Consider the following 22795-nt stretch of genomic DNA (forward strand, 5'->3'; position numbering starts at 1 on the left):
TACTCCAATAAACTTTTAATTACAACTTAGTGTAGTTACAAATGAAAAGTGCAGTTGAGTGACTCTAAAAACTCGTCAATCAAATGTCTGAATCATATTTAAATAAAGAAATACATACATAAAATACTTAAAATAAAATATATACAATAAAAAATAAAAATAAAATAATAAAATAAATACATTAAATAAAAAATAATAAAATAAAATATTAAATAAAATAAAAAAATGAATACAAATAAAATAAAAATATATACATGACATAAAAAATTATAGAAAATAAATAAAATAAAAAATAAAATAAATAAATGAATAAATACATGAAATAAAAAATAATACAATAAAATATTAAATAAAATAATAAAAATAAAATAATAATAAAATATTAAAGAAAATAAATAAAAGAAAAATACAAAAATAAAATAATAATAAAATAAAAATGAAATAAATGAATACATGAAATAAAAAAATATAATAACATAAAATATTAAAGAAAATAATAAAATATTAAAGAAAAGAAATAAAATAATAAAAAGCAATACTTTTATACTTTTCATATAAAAGTGATTTTTTATTATTTTATATATTTTCTTTAATATTTATTTCATTATTTTTCATTTCATGTATTTATTTATTTTTTATTGTATTATTATTTTATGAAGTTGTAAAACATTTATACATTACTTTAGTATTTGTGCTTGTGAGGATTTAAAGAAACATAAAAATCATCGTTTTATATTTTAATTAGAGCTGTCAAAAGATTAATCGCAATTAATCGCATCCAAAATAAAAGTTTGTGTTTACATAATATATGTGTGTGTACTCTGTTAATTATTATTTATATATGAATACACACACATTCATGTATATATTTAAGAAATATTTGCATGTATATACTGTATGTACATTTATATAATCTATAATATATATAAATATAAATGTTTTATATATAAAAATAATATTTTTTTCTTAAATATATACATGCTTGTGTGTGTATTTATATATAAATAATAATTAACAGAGTACACACACATATATTGTGTAAACACAAACTTTTATTTTGGATGCGATTAATCTTTTGACAGCCCTAATTTTAATATTATTTTTTAAATATAATGCATAGAGATTACTTACAGTTGTGGGAAATTTGTAAAACAATATTTACAAATTGTGGGAATTATGAATAAATGAACCTGGCCAAGCATTCATTCACTCACTCATGTGTTTATTTGCCTGTGAGCGGACATGTTTCTGTGAGCTTCCCTCTTATCTCAGTGCTTGAGGAAACATTCAGCAGCGCCACATGTTGGATTAAAAGACTTGTAGTTCTTCATCTAAGCATCTGATCATCGATGGGCGTTCCTCTAATGACTGTGTCAAGGTTGTCCTCGTGACCTGAAGGGGGCTGGTCTGCTTCAAATCCACTGTAATTATCCAAACAAAGGCCAGGCCTAATTGTCCTGTAAAACAATCCAGCTGCCATTGAGCAGCAGCAGATCTTTTATCTGGCCAGGGGTGATCCATCTCTGCAGTGTCGCGGGGACAGAAGGAGGGCTCTGACAGGTTAAGCCCTGATATATAGTCATGTATTGTGTTGTGCTTTGCAGACGGGGACACAAAAGAAAAGTTAACCTGGATGACTCCATTGTCGCTGTCCTCTCGGCTCCACAGAGGATTTGGTGATAAAAACAGACTCTTAGTGACGCACAGCGCGCCAGACATGAAATTGGACGCCAACCCTAAATCTGTTATTGATGTCTGTCTGATGACACAAAGAAAGTGTGTAACTTTAGAGAAAAAGAAAGCGATGGGGGGTTGGTGCGTGAATGAAAGTTCTCTTGCGGTGTGAGCCGTTTCAAAGGCTTTTCTCTTGAATATCTTTTAGTCATTATTTTGCCCAAATTTGGTAAAAATATACCGTCATTACTTTCTTAACCTCTCATGCTCTGGGACCATTTTGGGGGATTTCCACCTGGATTTGGCCTACCCAAATTGAAAAGCTTCCCATACCCACAGTGGTCTAAATAGACAATTTTAGAAAACATTTGAAGTTACATAAACCACTGCTAAAAGTGATAGTTTGGAGTCGCGGCATTTGTTTCTAGGTGGACCGTTAAATAACGCAACACACACGTCTCGCGGACATACTATATCATTCAACCAATCAGATGACGACTTTGAAACTCCTGAAGTGTTTCCAGTTAAGTGTGCCATATGCATCAGGCGTTCAGACAACGGTCCGCGGCGTCTGAGGTTGAGATTACCCGCTAAATTTCGAAATGTACCAGATTTTTCAGATCAACAGAAAAATATGCTTCTCTTGAGACTCCACTGCTTCAGAGCGGTCATAGTTAATGATATGCTAAAGCCCCGCCCCCCTCGTGACGTGATTGGTTACAAGGCATAGGGAAATCTTTCACCCTCAAACGAAATTCTGATTTAAATGAGTCAATAAAAGCTGTACTTCCATGAGTGGAGAAAAACTGTCTAAGACATTACTAATACGGCCGCCACGTGATCTTGACTTAATGAGACTTAGATATTTTTCTGAAGGGGGGAAAATGGTTACACCTTATTGGTCCTCCTTAAATATTCTGTTGACTATATTGCAACTAACTCTCATTAGAGTATTAATAGACTGGTAGTTAGGGTTAGTAGAATAATACATGTAGTACTTGCAAAGTTACTTAAAGTCAGTAGACTATCAAAATAAAGTGTTAGCAGATATTAAGCAGACAGTCTACTAATACTCTAAATTATATTTACCTTCATTCCGGATACTAATTATGAATGACATTTCATGGTTTTTATGATTGATTAGTGTGTGGCTGATTTGTGAGACACCACCACCAGTGCATCTAAGGGTCATTATTTGGCATTAAAGGCTTTTAACTTTGCATGTCTGAAACTTTTGCTTCAGATCAAAGCTGTCGGCACACACCATGCTTGTTTTCTTGCACTGTGTATTGTGTGTGTGTCTTCTCACTTCTTTTCAAGGATTACCCCACAGCCTCATTGGCTGTGTACTTTGCCAGAGGTGGGACAGATGCAGGATCTAAATCACCTAAACAAACAGGTTGAGGCAGGTGAGAGACTGTTATTGATGGAGCATGGAGTGATAGATGCTTGACCTCCTAGCATTCCTGTTCTTTTAATTGACATAGAGAACCTCCCAGGGGCCATGGCTCCTAAGTAAATTAACCACAGATGATGTTTTAAACTCTTGTGAATAAAAATAAGTGTGCTTACTTGTATTTATGGATTAGGTGCATTTTGCCTGCCATGTTGGATTTCTAATCTATCGAGTGTTTTTATTCTAGTTTATTGAATCTGTTATATCGCTTAAAACACTTCTAAAATCCATATTTCCATTACATGAGCCAATTGCATTTGAAACGCATGCATGTTTGAGTCAGGTGAATGACAGAAATACACTTTACTGTCCGTGAAGAGAAAATTGACTTGGACTCATTACCCCCCCTCAAAGGGTGCCCTAACAGCACATCCACCAAAACCCAAACAAAGAGTCCAGGAGGGTGGAGGGTTCTTGGGGGAGGGATGGAGGGCCAGGCCCAAAAAAAGGAACTGGACCTTGATAATGGCACGGTGGCTGGCCTGGACTATGAAGCAGTGGAGGACCTGGGCCATGGAGCAATGGCAGGCTTGGACTGTGGTCACTGTGAATGTTAATGTGAATGATCCACCCTGGAGGATCAGGGGGTCGTGGTGGGAACAGTGGATGTGGGAACACCAAATGTGGCGCTGGTGGAACTGGAGACCACCACGGCCGACACCATGGCTGATGACCATCGGGGCAGAGTAGATAGAGCTGAAGACAACCACAGTGGAGCAGGTTGGTGCAATGACAACCTTCTCACTGCCGCTGGAGGGCACCATGGTGGAGTAGGTGGATCGGGAGGCCCTGGCGGAAAAAAGAACATGAGCAGCTACAGCGAGTTCACAAGCGGTCTTCTCCACCTCCGGAAGAACTGTAGCGGTCGCCATCTCTGAAAGAGCTGTAGCAGTAGCCACTGCCTCTGGAGGAGCTGTAGTGGTCACTGCGGACCGCCTCTGGAGGAGCTGCAGTGGTCACTGCGGACCGTCTCTGGAGGAGCTGTAGTGGTCACTGCGGACCGCCTCTGGAGGAGCTGTAGTGGTCACTGCGGACCGTCTCTGGAGGAGCTGTAGTGGTCACTGCGGACCGTCTCTGGAGGAGCTGTAGTGGTCACTGCGGACTGCCTCTGGAGGAGCTGTAGTGGTCACTGCGGACCGCCTCTGGAGGAGCTGTAGTGGTCACTGCGGACTGTCTCTGGAGGAGCTGTAGTGGTCACTGCGGACTGCCTCTGAAGGAGCTGTAGTGGTCACTGCGGACTGCCTCTGGAGGAGCTGTAGTGGTCACTGCGGACTGCCTCTGAAGGAGCTGTAGTGGTCACTGCGGACCGTCTCTGGAGGAGCTGTAGTGGTCACTGCGGACTGCCTCTGGAGGAGCTGTAGTGGTCACTGCGGACCGCTTCTGGAGGAGCTGTAGTGGTCACTGCGGACCGCCTCTGGAGGAGCTGTAGTGGTCACTGCGGACCGTCTCTGGAGGAGCTGTAGTGGTCACTGCGGACCGTCTCTGGAGGAGCTGTAGTGGTCACTGCGGACCGTTTCTGGAGGAGCTGTAGTGGTCACTGCGGACCGCCTCTGGAGGAGCTGCAGTGGTCACTGCGGACCGTCTCTGGAGGAGCTGTAGTGGTCACTGCGGACCGCCTCTGGAGGAGCTGTAGTGGTCACTGCGGACCGTCTCTGGAGGAGCTGTAGTGGTCACTGCGGACCGTCTCTGGAGGAGCTGTAGTGGTCACTGCGGACTGCCTCTGGAGGAGCTGTAGTGGTCACTGCGGACCGCCTCTGGAGGAGCTGTAGTGGTCACTGCGGACTGTCTCTGGAGGAGCTGTAGTGGTCACTGCGGACTGCCTCTGAAGGAGCTGTAGTGGTCACTGCGGACTGCCTCTGGAGGAGCTGTAGTGGTCACTGCGGACTGCCTCTGAAGGAGCTGTAGTGGTCACTGCGGACCGTCTCTGGAGGAGCTGTAGTGGTCACTGCGGACTGCCTCTGGAGGAGCTGTAGTGGTCACTGCGGACCGCTTCTGGAGGAGCTGTAGTGGTCACTGCGGACCGCCTCTGGAGGAGCTGTAGTGGTCACTGCGGACCGTCTCTGGAGGAGCTGTAGTGGTCACTGCGGACCGTCTCTGGAGGAGCTGTAGTGGTCACTGCGGACCATTTCTGGAGGAGCTGTAGTGGTCACTGCGGACCGTCTCTGGAGGAGCTGTAGTGGTCACTGCGGACCGTCTCTGGAGGAGCTGTAGTGGTCACTGCGGATTGCCTCTGGAGGAGCTGTAGTGGTCACTGCGGACCGCCTCTGGAGGAGCTGTAGTGGTCACTGCGGACCGCCTCTGGAGGAGCTGTAGTGGTCACTGTGGACCGTCTCTGGAGGAGCTGTAGTGGTCACTGCGGACCGTTTTTGGAGGAGCTGAAGTGGTCACTGCGGACTGCCTCTGGAGGAGCTGTAGTGGTCACTGCGGACCGCTTCTGGAGGAGCTGTAGTGGTCACTGCAGACTGCCTCTGGAGGAGCTGTAGTGGTCACTGCGGACCGCCTCTGGAGGAGCTGTAGTGGTCACTGCGGACCGCCTCTGGAGGAGCTGTAGTGGTCACTGCGGACCGCTTCTGGAGGAGCTGTATTGGTCACTGCGGACCGCTTCTGGAGGAGCTGTAGTGGTCACTGCGGACCGCTTCTGGAGGAGCTGTAGTGGTCACTGCGGACCGCTTCTGGAGGAGCTGTAGTGGTCACTGCGGACCGCTTCTGGAGGAGCTGTAGTAGTCGTCGCCGCCGCTGGAGGAACACACTCGCATCACCGAAACTCACAGCCGCCATCTTGTGCACCTAGCCCATTGTGCACTTGTAGTGTGTTTCAAATCTTAAAAGCATTTTTAAAAGTTTTGTCAAATTAAATGTTTAATTTAAAGCACATTTTAAATAATTGTATTAACTAATATTTGCTTGCGCTTCAAAGAAGTACACTTATTTTAATATGCTTACTAACATACTGACATGTAAAGTACTTGACTATATTATAATTTTAGCGTGATATTTGATATTGCATTTAAAGTTACTATATATTTTTTATATACTAAATCACATTCATCATTACAAATGTTTAATTAAAAACATACTTAAATACATCACATACAAGTTTATAGAAATTACATCACGTTTACTTTAGTTGTACCATAAATGTATACTTTTACCATTTCAAATGGAAGTAATTAATGATAAGATCTTTATATAGATCTACTTAAGCCAGTCTAAAAAATCCTAAAGTTAGGTTAATTGCATTGAATACAAATTTAAACTATAAGTTCACAGAACTACACATTTATGATTTGATTTAATTGCAATTAAATATGCATTCAGTTTACACTTAAGTAAATATTTTTAAAAGTGTATAATTTCCGTAATAAGTTAAAAGTATGCTCAAGTGAACTTCTTTTTACAGAGAATGGTATGGTGATATAAAAATTGCTAAATTATGGCCATTGACAATATTGTAACAGGAAATGTATTGTCTCAGTTCTCTTTTAAGCAGTTCCAGACAAAGATATATTCCTTTACCGGGAGGAGTGTTTTCTAAACATTGTCTGCTGTCTTTTCTACACCTGAACACCTGAGGACACATTCTGACACCAGATCGTAATTCCGACTTCAACGGCAGCAACAGCTGTGGTGATGTCAAGCAATGTTAGCATAATGTTATTTTGTGGTATTATTTTTGCATTCACCAGATGAAAATTAATCAGTTCAAAAGGGAGGTCCAATCTTCTTGCATTGGATCGTTACATTAATAATCAAATTCTCAGTGTCATTCCGAGGCATAATGAACATGCACACAAGGACATGCCGTTAAGTTCTCCGGAACGGCTCTGGGAATGTCACACCAGTGCAGGAATTCCGGACTGCATACAGTCACTAAAGGCTGCTAGACTTCTGTGTTTAGTCTACAAATTGAATTTCTTTTCTACAAAATACCCTTTCCCACACTCACTAATTTCTGCCAGTTTGCATAGCTGTACGTCGCTCATGCCAACCATCGGTCCATTCTGAGTGGCAGCTATAGGCCTACACACACAGCTTTCTCACATGACACCCGCTAGCTGGATCTGGACTGCGAGAGTTGGTCTGATAGTGAGAAATACTGCAGCTAGTGTCCAAACAAAGACAAAAGCCTGAGATACAACAGACGGACAGAAGCATTACGCCATGTTGTGTTCCTCTAGGTGTTGTGTTAATTGGGGTGTATATAAAGAGAAAGCAGCATGACAGTTTTGGTATTTCTGACAAGTAGATGCAAGATTAAGAGCACTGATGTTTGGTGAAGGTTTGTCATTTTGAAAGTTGAGAACATTTTCTGGTGTTTGTTTTCACTTGTAGCCAAGTTTCATGAGATTATGGTTTATTCAATTAAAATGGCCACAATTAACACATTCCTTCCATTCTAGTGTGATTAATTAATTATTAATCATTTCCAGTAGGACTAGCAAAAGTTAAGACTTTTTGTGCACAAAACTGGGTGAAAAACACAAAAGACCATTAAAAAAAAAAAAAAAAAGTATTTTCCATTTAAAGGAACACGCCAAATTTTTGGGACTTTATCTTATTCACCGTATCCCCCAGAGTTAGATAAGTCCATACACACCATTCTCATCTCTGTGCGTGCCATAACTCTGTCTGACGCTCCCACTGCTAGCCTAGCTTAGCACAAAGACTGGAGGTAAATGGCTCCAGCTAGCCTACTGCTCAATAAGTGACAAAATAACGGCAACATTTTCCTATTTACATGTTGTGATGTGTATAGTTACATCGTGTACTAAGACCGACAGAAAATTAAAGTAGAAATTTTTTAGACCGATATGGCTAGGAACCATTCTTTCATCCCTGCGTAATAATCAAGGAGCTTTGAGCCGTCCCATGTGTGCAGCGGCGCAATGATATTACACAGCACCTGAAAATAGTCCCCAGCACTCTCAGTGTAAGCAGGTTGTCACGTTGGTTATGTTGACGGGAGTTAGCCTATTTTCAGGCGCTGTGTAATATCATTGCGCCGCTGCACTCACGATACGGCACAAAGCTCCTTGATTATTACGCAGGAATGAGAGAATAGTTCCTAGACATATCAGTCTAGAAAATCCCAACTTTTAATTTTCCGTCTGTCTTAGTACACAATGTAACTATACACATCACAACATGTAAACAGGAAAATGTTGCCGTTATTTTGTCACTTATTGAGCTGTAGGCTAGCTGGAGCAATTTACCTCCAGTCTTTGTGCTAAGCTAGGCTAGCAGTGGGAGCGTCAGACAGAGTTATGGCACGCACAGAGATGAGAATGGTATGTATGGACTCATCTAACTCTGGGGGATACGGGGAATAAGCTAAAGTCCCCAAAAGTCGGCGTGTTCCTTTAACGTGATGAGGTCATGTGGCAATCTATTATGTAGCTACAATGCAGCAAGATACTGTTTGAAATACTCTTCAGAATTTTTTTTGTATTGTATGCACTATACATTCCATTAGTCTTAGTATTGCATTAGTAGCCTATTTTATTCCAGACATAGCCAGTGAATGTTAAAATAATGAACTTTGATATCAAAGCAAGTTTGATATTCGCATCAGGTTCAGTTGGCCATGCAAATTTGTCATGTTGACCAACAGAAAGCTGATTTGTGCATCACATATCACTATTGACAATAGACAATGTACCTTTTCCCCCCAAATTTTGCTAATTTGACCGCAACTGTACCACAGACTTAAAAGTCCAGTCCCATCCCCAGCACAGTGTGTTCAAGAGGTATGCAAATCCTACTGTTAAGTTATAAAATAAAGTGACATACACATTTCTATTAAAGTACAAACAACTGTGCCATTAATTATTACACAATAAAGAAAAGAGAAACAAATCTAACAAACGTGAACAGAATCCTCTTGTGGAAAAAACAAACACTTTAGCATAAATTAAAAAAAAGATAATTATTAAGGCGGCAATTTACTTTAAAGAAAAAAAGTGCAAAAGTCTGGTCCATGAAGTGATTTCCATAGGGACATTTATTTCTAATGATAATTAATAAACATAAAAAGACAGCTATGAGCTAATAATCAATAGTATTTGCTTCTGACATTATTTCAGCCTATCTTTAAAATAGTCTGATGAAAAACTACATTACCCAGATGCTGTTCGGAAAATCAGAATCGCAGCAAGCGAGATCTTTAGCTCCGCCCACTTCCATGAAGTTCCATATATATATATATTTGTAATCAATTTTTAACAACAACAATTGTATTATGCTGTCCGCAATGCTTCATGGGATTGTAATTCTTTCCCTCACAAAGTTTGTAATGTTATGATTCTCCTCATAGCTGATTAGTTTGTTAAAGCGTTATAAGCCAAACCAAATACCTTTTTAAATCATATGGGAGAAATTAATGGAAAAAAATACTACCAGAACCAACGCTGCTAACGCGGTAGGGCACTAATGCACTCTATTAGATGAATTTAAGAGTGTTTTTTGACACACTTAAGCAGGACTTTGTGTGCAATTTCATAATTACTTCTATTGTCTTTGAAATAAAGATTACTCCCAAATGTACTACGCATTTATGCTGCTGCATTATTTGTAAGTCAGGTATTTGCATCCTGAAGAAGGCTGTGTCAAGCCGAAATGCATTGATCAACACTTTTAATGTTTTAGCCTTTAGTTTATTAAAGGCTTTTTTATGCTTAACCAAGTGAGTGCCTATTTGTTGTTTGATCATGTATTTAAATATATTTGTAATTACTCATTTGTATTGATGAATTTGCAATGTAGTAACTCGCTCAAATCCTTATGCGTGCCCATTTTTCCTGCTTCTAACACATCAACTTTGAGGACAAAGTTTCAAGGGTGATTGGGACACTTTTTGCCATTGGGCTTTCCTGTAGCTCAAACAGTAGAGCGTGGCGCTAGCAATGCCAAGGTCATGGGTTCGAATCCCAGGGAAAGCAAGAACTGACAAAATGTAAAAAAATGTGTACCTTGAATGCAATCTAAGTCGCTTTGGACAAAAGCATCTGCCAAATGCATAAATGTAAATGTAAATGAGATGACTTGGACAAAGTGCCCCAATCAACCTGAATTCACCCTATATATAATTGAATGACATAAGGGTGATGACAGCAAATGTATTTTCCTTTAAACAGAGAAATGTTCTTCTTTTATTCAATACTGTAAGAGGTCATATCAAACCATGTAGATAAGATACATTTGACACACAAACACTGAGCAGTGGTTAATGTGGGATGTGATTATCAGGAAGAGGTTGATCGGTTTAAGGGAGTGAGCTCTAGCGGACGTCCGGACGCCTCTGCACTGACGTTCCTGTTACTATGAGAGCGAGACAGGAGGGCAGACAGCTGTGTGTAGCACTGGACCCGCCTCCCCTTCGACCAACTGCCAGCTGAGTGGAGGAAAACAGCTGTCAAAAATCTCAAACAGCCAACAGAGCAGAAGAACAATGTTGACACAATACACTAAATCATTTTGTTAGTCATTTTTATAAACATACAGTAAATCTGCAGATCTGATACATTGAATAGTAACTAGAACTTGTACGTGCCAGAATGAGATCTGTGTTCTGTAAAAAGATCCTTGCTCCCATTCCAGTAATGAGCTGCCATCTTCCCATGATAGTCCCTTATATTGTCTCTGGCATCTGGAGAGAGGAAAAGATGTTTCCGATCGTACAGCAACTCTTTCAAAATAAACATTTTGTATCCTTGGTGTTATTAATAACTCTTTTCACACCATGTCAGCATGATACCTGTTACACTGTGATGCACTTCCAGAAATACTCACACACAAACACACACACCGCCATTGAAGACATAACGGTTCTTTTAAAGGGACTGTTCACATAAAAAAAAGTTAGTATGGTAATTTTCAGCAAGTACTAAATTATACACTCACCTAAAGGATTATTAGGAACACCTGTTCAATTTCTCATTAATGCAATTATCTAATCAACCAATCACATGGCAGTTGCTTCAATGCATTTAGGGGTGTGGTCCTGGTCAAGACAATCTCCTGAACTCCAAACTGAATGTCAGAATGGGAAAGAAAGGTGATTTAAGCAATTTTGAGCGTGGCATGGTTGTTGGTGCCAGACGGGCCGGTCTGAGTATTTCACAATCTGCTCAGTTACTGGGATTTTCACGCACAACCATTTTTACAAAGGTTTACAAAGAATGGTGTGAAAAGGGAAAAACATCCAGTATGCGGCAGTCCTGTGGGCGAAAATGCCTTGTTGATGCTAGAGGTCAGAGGAGAATGGGCCGACTGATTCAAGCTGATAGAAGAGCAACTTTGACTGAAATAACCACTCGTTACAACCGAGGTATAGAGCAAAGCATTTGTGAAGCCACAACACGCACAACCTTGAGGCGGATGGGCTACAACAGCAGAAGACCCCACCGGGTACCACTCATCTCCACTACAAATAGGAAAAAGAGGCTACAATTTGCACAAGCTCACCAAAATTGGACAGTTGAAGACTGGAAAAATGTTGCCTGGTCTGATGAGTCTCGATTTCTGTTGAGACATTCAGATGGTAGAGTCAGAATTTGGCGTAAACAGAATGAGAACATGGATCCATCATGCCTTGTTACCACTGTGCAGGCTGGTGGTGGTGGTGTAATGGTGTGGGGGATGTTTTCTTGGCACACTTTAGGCCCCTTAGTGCCAATTGGGCATCGTTTAAATGCCACGGCCTACCTGATCATTGTTTCTGACCATGTCCCTCCCTTTATGACCACCATGTACCCGTCCTCTGATGGCTACTTCCAGCAGGATAATGCACCATGTCACAAAGCTCAAATCATTTCAAATTGGTTTCTTGAACATGACAATGAGTTCACTGGACTAAAATGGCCCCCACAGTCACCAGATCTCAACCCAATAGAGCATCTTTGGGATGTGGTGGAACGGGAGCTTCGTGCCCTGGATGTGCATCCCACAAATCTCCATCAACTGCAAGATGCTATCCTATCAATATGGGCCAACATTTCTAAAGAATGCTTTCAGCACCTTGTTGAATCAATGCCACATAGAATTAAGGCAGTTCAGAAGGTGAAAGGGGGTCAAACACAGTATTAGTATGGTGTTCCTATTAATCCTTTAGGTGAGTGTATTTCAGCCTTCTCCTCACACAACGCTATCACATGGCTTCAGAAGACATGCCTTTTCTAGTCAGTTTTTCTGAAAAGCTCCAGTCTCAATTAACTTTCAAGAATGTTAATGGAACAAAACATCCTGAAAATAATTCGGAAAGAGTAGCTTTCTGTTGGTCAACTTGGTCAACTCTGCATAGGGATATCTGTCGACCTTATATGAACCCACGTAGGAGGGGATGTTCTTGTGAATGTTCTCTAAAAGTTCTCTAAAGGTGACAAAATCCTGAACCTTTAGAGAACATTTGGGACGTTGCTAAAACGTCCTCTTGATGCTGCAGATCCTCATATGACTTTAGGGGGACGTTCCATATTGGTTATTTAATGGTCACATTAACATGGTTTCTGTTGGTCATATAAAACTTACCCGATATGACTTTAGGGGAATGTTACATTTTGGTTATTCTATGGTCACACAGCAACATTACAAAGAGGACATTTGGGATAATAACAGAACGTTCCCATACGGTTCCCTATTAGTCAGATGGGGACGTTTAATTCAGGACTGCGCTGTAACATATCTTGTTCAGTGCTCAGTCTCTACATTACATCCCCATAACGTTTGCAGGACCTTTAGGGGACCAACCTAGAATGTAATTTTTTTGGTCCTATTTAGGTCCTTCCTATCCTGACGTCGTCATACTCAATTCTTGTCAGAATATGAGTCTGATACTGCTCCGTTGGGCTGTGATAATGGGGCGTAATTCAACCGAACCAGGAAAGACCTCCATTGGATAGACCTACAACCAATCAGAGCAACGTGTTGCCAAGTCCGCGGGTTGTTTTCCATGTCCGCGAGTTGAAGAGACCCCAATTATGTGATATACACTCTAAAAAAAAAGTTCTATATGGCACCAAAAATGGTTCTTGGCTCGTAATCATAGGGGAACCTTTTTTAGTGCTATATAGCACCAATTTTGGTCCTTCAGTGGTTCTTCAGCGGTTCTTGCGGACAATAACAAGTTGGATAAAGGTGTTATCTAGATTTTTTTTTGCGCACAAAAACTATTGTCGTCTCATCGTAAGATTATTGTAGAGCCACCGTAGTGAGATGGACTTTGTAACGACGTTTTAAGTGCCTTTTATGGGTCTTGGGAGTATAAATGTACTGAATGCCAATGGAGGCCTATCTGAAGCCTTTCTCAGCCATCAGCTTTACACTAAAATATCTTCATTTCTGTTCCGAATATGAACGGAGGTCTTACGGGTGTCGGACGACATGAGGGTGAGTAATTAATGACAGAATTTTCATTTTTGGGTGAACTAACCCTTTAAGGATACACAGAGTACTTACCAACACGATCATCATTTCTGAGAGAAATAGTAAAGGGGAATGCATATACGAACAAGTTCTCCGTTTAGGATTAGAACAAATTCAACCCAAGCGCTCTTTGATGATGTGGATGATTACGGGACTTATTATGTAACAGTCGCCGGGGCCCTTTCCGCTTTTCCGGTCATGAGTATGAGGTAACACAGCTCTGTTGATCATATTAGACACATCTGAGTGTGTTAATGATGTTATGACGTTACTCTGTGCGTTCTCTCTGCAGTGAGAGTAAAGCGTTTCTGAAGAATAAAACCAGAAACCGAGGGGAATGCAGATATGATGTCATCGACAGGCGACGCCCTCACACGTCCCGGTTCCTTGGGTAAAATAGCAAATTTCTCACGATTTACAAATAGTTGGAAACATTTGGGATATTGTAAGTACTCAACTGAAAAAAAATATATAACACTGGCCTAGTGGTGTTTGGATATTTTACTGAAAACATTTTACATAGTGCACCTTTAATGCCTACGTATTAACGATGAGACCAGGCTGAACTTTCTTCTCCTGCATCCTATTCTTCTGAGATCCAGAATGGCAGCAAAAAGGTTTGTTTGAGCTGCGCTCTCTACTGGACACGCGTCAATTTCCTTCAGCCTATTTCAATTTTGGTGTGAAAGAGCCTTTACCTTATATAAACAAAAAAACAAGCCCAGCTCAGGTGAGAAAATCCAACGCAAAAGTAACGTAACGTAACGCATTACGTTTCTTAAAAAGTAACTAAATAACACAATTAGTTACTTTTTAAGGGAGTAACACAATATTGTAATGCATTCAATTTCAACACTGGTCATCAGAATGATTTGGTTTAATTCCCTCAATAAGGTCTCACACGATTGCGTTCTCAAACACCAGCATCCAAACAAAAAAAAAACATGACGTTGCGTTTCATCTGCCGGACTGAGACGCAACTCATTTATGATGGAGGAAAAAAGAGCCCGATTGCAGCAACTTTTGCATACATTTTTATTACAGACATTTTGCGCCAATTTCCCAGGAAGTGACGATTTTGTTCTCTTGAAACGCTGCTTTATTCGCAAATGTTTAATGCAATATTCAAGTTAAATTCGCAACTTGAAATGGAAACATAGCTAACGATTATTACCTTCCTGTTTATTACTGTGAAGCTGCTATGAAAAAAATCTGTATTGCATAATGTGCTATAGAAATAAAGCTGACTTGACTGAAATGCTGTTGCCTCACTGTCAATACTGACTGTTTTGTGAAGCTATGAATAAAATATGATTATGTTTTCCTTCTCTCTTACTCGTAACACACAAACACTCTCATTAATGACTTTTTATAACACGTAAACAGAGGTGTGAGTGTGTGGGCGGGAGGTCAAGGTTAGGGTGCTGCTGCTTAAAAATAACAAATGCACCGTCATCTCTGCCATCGGAGAGTCGTTAAAAATAATACGGCCAACCACTCTCGTTTCAATCATCTCATCCCCTCTCGCTCTGTAGCACACAGTGATAATCACACTGGCCTTGTAGCAGCCATATGGACTCGGGCTGGTCTGGGGCCTGCTGGAATACCGCTGTGGTTAATTAGAGGCTGAATACTGAGCGACTGAGTGCTGATCTCAATCCCTTCTTGCCTGGACACACTGAGTGGCCTTTTGAGCAGCTCGGGCCTCCAGGGATTCGGGGAGAAATGGAGGGGTAATTATTTGAGATAACAGTGAAAAGAAGAGGTGAGGATTGTGCATTTGAAAGGAGGCCAGGCAACATAAAGAGAGGGAAAGCGAGAATAGGGCAGAAATGGGGCGATTGCGGTAAAGGTCAACGTCTCCCATTTTTATGTAGAGTGTCAACAGCCTGTTATGCCTTTTTTAAAACGAAGGGGCTTTTCATAAATAACATATTCTAAATCAGAGAGATCAGTGCTTTGCCTGACAAATGAATGTGTGCGAATGACAAGTTTCTTTGACCGGCCTAAGCTTTCTTAACGGTTTTTAAACCTGCATATTTTGCCCGTCTTTGAAATAAAACGGTGATTAGACTTTATAATATAATGAGTATTTATAACAGTAAATATCGATTTAGTAGTCCCACAATAGGGTGATTCTCATGAAGAAATGTTTGGGTCATATTTCACTCCAAAGTGAAAATAACAAAATTATTTGTACATAAAATAAATCCCTTTTTTTGCATTTTTAATAAAGAATACATTCTCATGTCTGTAATGTCAGCTAAATAAATAATCTAAAATGTACTTTTTTTATAATAACACCATAAATTAAATTCTATTGAAATATTATTTCAATTGTAAACTACATCTGTCCTCGACAATTTAAATAATATTGTGGTAGTGAAAATATGTTCTTCTTGTTCTAAAATATGCTGATGAAAATTGAGAGAGGAGATTTAATTGTGCTTAACCATCATACACATATTGCAATGTAATCAAATAAAATAAATGTAAAAATATATATAAATACATAAATATTAAACCTGGCTTAATTTTTTTGTGCAAAATATGAACGTGATAATTAGGCACTAATTACAAACTGATTGCACATTATATGGCTGACCATACATTATCCCGCTTATTACATGGTTCCTTAGGAATTAAATAAATTAATGGATATGAAATATTGATTTGAGTGTAAATGATCTGAATTACTGGGAACAAAAGAGGTTGTGAGGGCAGTGTTATTTTAGTATCGTTACGGTACCGTCACGGATTGTCAGGTAATGCTGGTCAGTAAACACGATCAAGGAGATTCACTGAAGAAGTCTTCAAAATTGCTCAGGAGAATACAGGAATAAGGAAGATCAAGCACTCATTTCATTACATCACATTAACGCAAGACAAAGAACTAAAGAGGACTAAGGACTTAGGCCATGTCCACACTAATACGTTTTCGGTTTTCTCTCCGTTTTGGCCTTCCGTCCACACTAGCGACCTAATGGCCTGGGACACACTACTAGATTTTCAAATATCAACTAATTTTAAAACTGTGGTAGACTACAGACATAAGGGCAGTTTCAACCCATTTTTCCGGACACACTTGTTGATTAGTAACATTTCCACAGTGACGAAATCAAACGCGACTTGAGAGGTAAAACAAATGAAGGACGATCAACGTCGTCGGCCGCTTCTCTTGGCCGTAGTTCCATGTTTGTGGCATGTTTGTGGCTGTCAAGTTTCAGCTATAGAAGCACGCAACATTCGGTTGGTGAAGCCTGCTCGCTCTCATTGGCTATCGCGGGTATCATGCCCGATCAAGAGTCGGAAATATCAAACATGTTTGGGGTCGTGTGGGCTCCGACGCAATCGGGAGCAGTAAAATAACCGTAATGACACCACACAATTGAGGATTTTTTTGGGCAAAAAGTATTTTACGACTGGCCTTGAATTGGGCCACACTATGGGGACCCGGCACAATGTGACGCCAGTGTGACGCCAATGTGACTCCACTCCCGTCCATCTGTTCACCCATGGGCGTGTTGGTCTGAAAACCAGGTGTGTTCAGGCGCATTGTTGGCGCTTTGTTATTTTGAGGAACTGAAAACGACTGCGCAATTGACCAACAAAAACTGTCCGTTTTTTTTGTGTTTTTTAAAGGGTGTGCTAGTAATGTGCACCTATAGGCGAGTCCACAACGCGCATACACTCTGCTTATTACACATACAGGGCAGCAGCACACAAACATTTTTAAAGATGAAAAATAAAAGTTTCTTGACTTGAGACTTGAGAAAAAACAAATGGAGGACGATCAACGTCGTCGGACGCTTCTCTTGGCGTGAGTTTTGTTAAACAAAGGAGAAAAAAGAATATGGGTGATCTTCTTTCTCAATACTCCACGTTCGTAGCATGCTTGTGGCTGTCTAGTTTCAGCTATACAAGCACGCGACATCTGGTTGGTGAAGCCTGCTCGCTCTCATTGGCTATCACGGGTATCACGTCAGAGGCAGCACGATCAAGAGGCGGAAATTTCAAACATGTTTTGGGTCCGACGCGATCAGGAGCAGTAAAATAATCGTAATGACGATTTAGTAGTAATCACAATCGAGGATTTTTTGGACAAAAAGTAGTTTACGACAAGCCTTGAATCGGGTCACACTATGGGCCCTATCATACACCCGGCACAATGTGACACCAGGCGCAACGCAAGTGTTTTTTGCTAGTTTCAACCTGACACAGTTATCATTTTCACGTCCACTTTTGACGCAAACTTTTGAAAATGGGTTTTGAAGTGCAAGTTTTTTTTTAAAACGATACCCATATCGTGTCCGTGTAAACTACAAAAACATGAATTTGTGAAAACGGTGACATCATGCGCATGTGTATTACATGTTCAGTCTAAAGGCGTGTAGTGTTTCTTTACAAAATGACCGCCATCTACTGGCCTGGCATGAGTAATGCAGCGGTTTTCGTGGATCCGTTTGAATGGGATCGTTTTGACAAATCCTTATAGTCGTCTGTGCGCAAAATACACAAAGGAACACTTGTCGCAGAAACGTACCCTAAAACACAATGAAACTAAACAGACAGAACCAGAGCATAAACCTGACAGTACTATTTTTTTGTTGTGTTTTGCCATTTTATTATTATTTTTTTATTTATTTAACCTTAATTTATCCAGGTAAACTGTTTGAGAACCACTTCTCATTTACAAACATGACCTGGCCAAGAGGCTACAGAAATAAATTAGAAACATACTATACAACTGTACATAGTCATACACATGAAACATAGAACAAGCTATTAAATAAAAAAAGTAGACATAAATAAGAAGGAAAAAAAATAAAAAATTGCTTAAGTACAGTAAGTGTGTATAACTATGGTTCAGGATTATCAGCAGGAACAAGAGTCAACTATGGTGTTTCTGGTGAACCTATGGTGGAGGTTCTGCTTCAGAGATGTAAGTTTCAGAGTATTTTGTAGTATGTTCCAGTCATGTACTGCTGCAAAGCGGAAGGCATTACCTCCAAAGGTAGTTGAATTAGGGGGGGTACTAAACCTGATAAAATTACTTGATCTTGTGTGATAGGTGTAATGAGCGGCATGAAGGAGAGATGACTGATCTAGGGTGTCTTGCCCAAGATTGTCTTGTATATAAAGAGAAACCAATGATGGAGACGCCGGGTGTGAAGGGAGGGCCAGCCCACCAGTTTGTACAGGTCACAGTGATGGGTGTGAAAGGGGGCATTAGTGGAAAAACGGATTGCTGGGTGATAGATTGTGTCAAGTTTTTTAGGGCTGTTTTTGGTGCCAATCTGTAGATAATGTCGCCATAGTCCAAAATTGGCAGTACAGTCATCTTAACAGGGTGCATTTGGTTGCATGAGTAAAGGAAAAGGGAAAGGCTAGTCTAGCTTTGACTTTTGCTCAAAGGTTATTAATGTGTGTAATGAATGACAGGGGTGAATCCAACCAGATGCCTAGATATTTATAATAATAATAATAATAATTTGTTACATTTATAGGGCTGCGCAATATATCGAAAATTATCGAAATATCGCAAAAGTACATATCGCAATATGCATATCGCAAGGGCACGCAATATGCAAATGATTTTAATAGGCTACTTCAACATTGTGAAAAGTTCACATTTTATATAGCAGAGGATACACTGAGCACATGACTGTTACTTATGTGACTTGCTTGACGTTAAAAAGAGTGCGCACAAGCCGTTCTTTTTTTCGTGTCTTGTTACACACTCGAACTGTCAAATACACACAGTTATGTCTTGATGAGTATTCATGTAAACACAGTCGCTTATGCTTTAGTTTAAGTGAAAGATATCAGTTGGGGAAAGAAATTGATTTTACACACTTAAAGCAATATCATAGCGCATATTGAATAACGCATTATTTAACAAGGATATCGCATATCACATTTTTCTTCAATATCGCACAGCCCTATACATTTATATAGCCTTTTCTAGGCACTCAAAGCGCTTTACATGGAAGGGGGGGAATCTCCTCAACCGCCACCAATGTGCAGCATCACCTGGATGATGCGACGGCAGCCATATTGTGCCAGAGCGCCCATCACACTCACCAGCTGATTGGTGGAGAGGAGACCGAGTGATGAAGACAATCATATATATATATATTTATATATATGGGGATGATTAGGAGGCCATGATGGACAGAGGCCAATGGGCAAATTTGGCCAGGATGCCGGGGTTACACCCCTACTCTTTATCGAAAGAGTTTTAATGACCACAGAGAGTCGTGACTCGGTTTAACGTCTTATCCGAAGGACGGAGCTTGTTACAGTATAGTGTCCCCATCACTGTACTGGGGCGTTAGGACCCACACAGACCACAGGGTGAGCGCCCCCTGCTGGCCTCACTAACACCTCCACCAGAAGCAACCTTGTTTTCCCATTTGGTCTGCCATCCAGGTACTGACCAGGCTCAGCCCTGCTTTGCTTCAGTGGGAAACCAGTCTTGGGTTACAGGGTGTTATGACTGCTGACAAAATGTATATGTTTTGACATGCTCCAGAGCCATGCCGTTCATGGAGGTGATTGTAGGTGGAGGTTTGGTTACAGGTTTTCGGCTACAGAGGATGCATTTTGTCTAACTGGTGTTAATACGTAGGTGGAGATTGAAAAATGATCTATAGAGGTGAAGCTCAGTTTAATACTGGAAGCCGCAGAATTGGGAGAGGGACCAACTGAGTACTAAACGGTGTCATCTGCATAAAGGTGAATTCGAGAGGTGCCAGGCTGTATCACTGATGTAGATAGAAAAAAGGGTTGGGCCCAGGATGGAGCCTTGAGGCACACCTTTAGAGATGATACGTGGGTCTGACATGATGTTTTCAACCTTCATTTTATCAGTTTTTATTTTTTGATTTGAAGTTAACTTTAATAACCCTGTATGAGAGACATAAAACTAGCACAGCAATTTACAGTAGAAAACAAATTATTCAGTTTATTATTTGACTATTAGATTGCAGCAATCGACCAATTAAAAAGGACAATGAATTAAAATGTCCATTTTTATTTTACATTTGAGAAATATAACTTGGACATTTCTTGGCTGTATTTGTGACCCAATGCGGTTGTACGTTTGTAGGCTATATAACCAGAATGTGATGGATTGTGGTTTTACAGGAAGGTTTGCTGACTTTTAATGACCTCGCAGACACGACCTCAGGGCTTCTCTGCCCAACAAGCTAAACCTACATCACTATCAGATCTGTGAACTCTCTAACCCCCTATATAAATGTATGACTGCTGCCTCCCCAGTCGCTTATTCTATTGAATTATATATTAGCTCCTAAAGCCGCGTGTATGTTTTACACCATGTTCACTATTACAGAACATGCTGGAAGATCCTCGACATCAACACTTGTTCAAGTATTCTGTCAGCTCAAATACTGAAGAGTGGAAAGTTGACGCAGAAACCCCATCTTTAATGCCATATCCGCAGTGCAGCTCCCGCAGTGCCTAAATATCATCAAGAATTGATAACAATAAACTAATAAAACTGCAGTTTCAATAAAGAGCGGGACGTTAACTCTGATTTTCAACAATCCAGTCACGAATATGTCTGAAGCAACGGCGAGCTGTTTAACCGAGTTATATGATTATGGTTGTGTCTGGAGAAATTCTATGTGCTTTAATAGAGTTACGCGGGGGTCTTAAGCTGTGCGCCGCTAAGAGAGGCTTATGTTTCCAGGCGCAAAGCAGTAATCCTATAACTGTGTTCAACTATATTGCTTAAGGCACTGCAAGCAGTCAGTTTGTAACTATGTTAAACTATCTACAGTTCCCTAACCACTCGCACAGATCTCACTATGATAAGATAAAGCATTATTCAGCCGGAGTGCTATAGAAATCATTAGTGCAGCGGAGAGATGCTGGTCTGATCACTTCAAATCGCTGATGCAAGAAATACTCTGGTCATGTTATTGTGCAGTATCGGAGGGTAATACCGCGTTTCTGAAACATATATGTGCACTTTGTAATGTTCCAGGGGTTGATTTTGATGAAAACTAACATATTTAAACTATAGGGCCTTGGAAATGTTGTACCATGTCGTCATCATTTATTTTTCAAATGCATTTTATATATTGGTTTTATTATTTTACTCTTGACCTAGACCGACTTTCAATCTAAACATATGCAATTGCATCATAATCTTTTTTTTTTTATGTTAAAATTTATAAAACTGATATTCTAAACAGTGAAATAATGGTATTATTGGTAATAGTGAAATAATTATATATTTGTTTTGTTAATATTTTTATTATTAGTCCTGGTGTCATTTTGTACTATGTACATTTGACCATTTAATGTAACTTATTTGAATTTGATTATTTAAAAAAATTATAATCATACAAAGAGTGTAATAAACCATATTAATACTATAGTATAATTATCATCACTTAGTTGTGGTGTCATTTTATCATTAAATCTAACTTAATTAAATTTGAGTATAAAAAAAAGAAAATTCATACAAAGAATACAAAATTATTAATATTATCACTTAGTCATGGTTTCATTTTGTAATGATTTTTTACATTTTTATTACATTTTACCATTTACTTTAAATTATTAATTTTTTTAAATGTGATATTTTATACAAAGAGTGTAATAAACCATTATTATTATTAATATTATTATTATCACTTAATCCTGGTGTCATTTTGTACAATGTATTTTACCATTTACTCTAACTTAATTTAATTATTATTTTAAATGTGATATTCTCTGCAAAGTGTGTAATAAACCATTATTATTAGGCCTATTATAGGCCTATTATTATATTAGGCCACCTACTATTATATTATTGTTATTCTTATTTACAAATTTTGACTATCACTCTTTTTTTTTACCATGATCAATAATTATTACATTTTTTGTCAAAGATTACATAAAAAGCACGAGTCACAAAATCAAATACATTTGTAATAAAAATGAAATATTATTGAAATAAACACATATGGTGATGATCAATAAGGCTCTGAGCAGAGTGTCAATTGTTTAAACATCCATTCTTGTATGAACTGTTGCATTGAATTGATGCATGATCTTTCTATCAACTATCCACCTTATTTTAACGTTAAAGTGGCGCAGACATTTGTAAACTGAATGTGTCTGGCTTCCGGTTTCATCCAGTTCCCGCGCTGCTTTATATGGCAAACTGGTATTTCTAACCATGTTATTTTAAAGGTCCCATGGCATGAAATTTTCATTTGATGAGGT

At 39.7% G+C, this 22795-nt stretch overlaps 1 protein-coding gene across 1 annotated transcript in view; it reads right to left on the reverse strand.

Moving 5' to 3' along the window:
* Nucleotides 1–10252: 10252 nt before the first annotated feature.
* Nucleotides 10253–22795, reverse strand: part of LOC307121991 (uncharacterized protein) — a 142810-nt gene continuing 130267 nt past the window's right edge. The window contains exons 9-10 of the mRNA XM_079809790.1: nucleotides 10680–10775; nucleotides 10253–10520 (exon numbers count right to left, since the gene is read on the reverse strand). Coding sequence (XP_079665916.1) covers nucleotides 10372–10520; nucleotides 10680–10775 — 245 coding nt within the window. The 3' untranslated portion in view covers nucleotides 10253–10371. The remainder of the gene's footprint in view (nucleotides 10521–10679; nucleotides 10776–22795) is intronic.

Source organism: Gobio gobio (genome assembly GCF_949357685.1).
Source record: "Gobio gobio genome assembly, chromosome: 25".
Taxonomy (NCBI): domain Eukaryota; kingdom Metazoa; phylum Chordata; class Actinopteri; order Cypriniformes; family Gobionidae; genus Gobio; species Gobio gobio.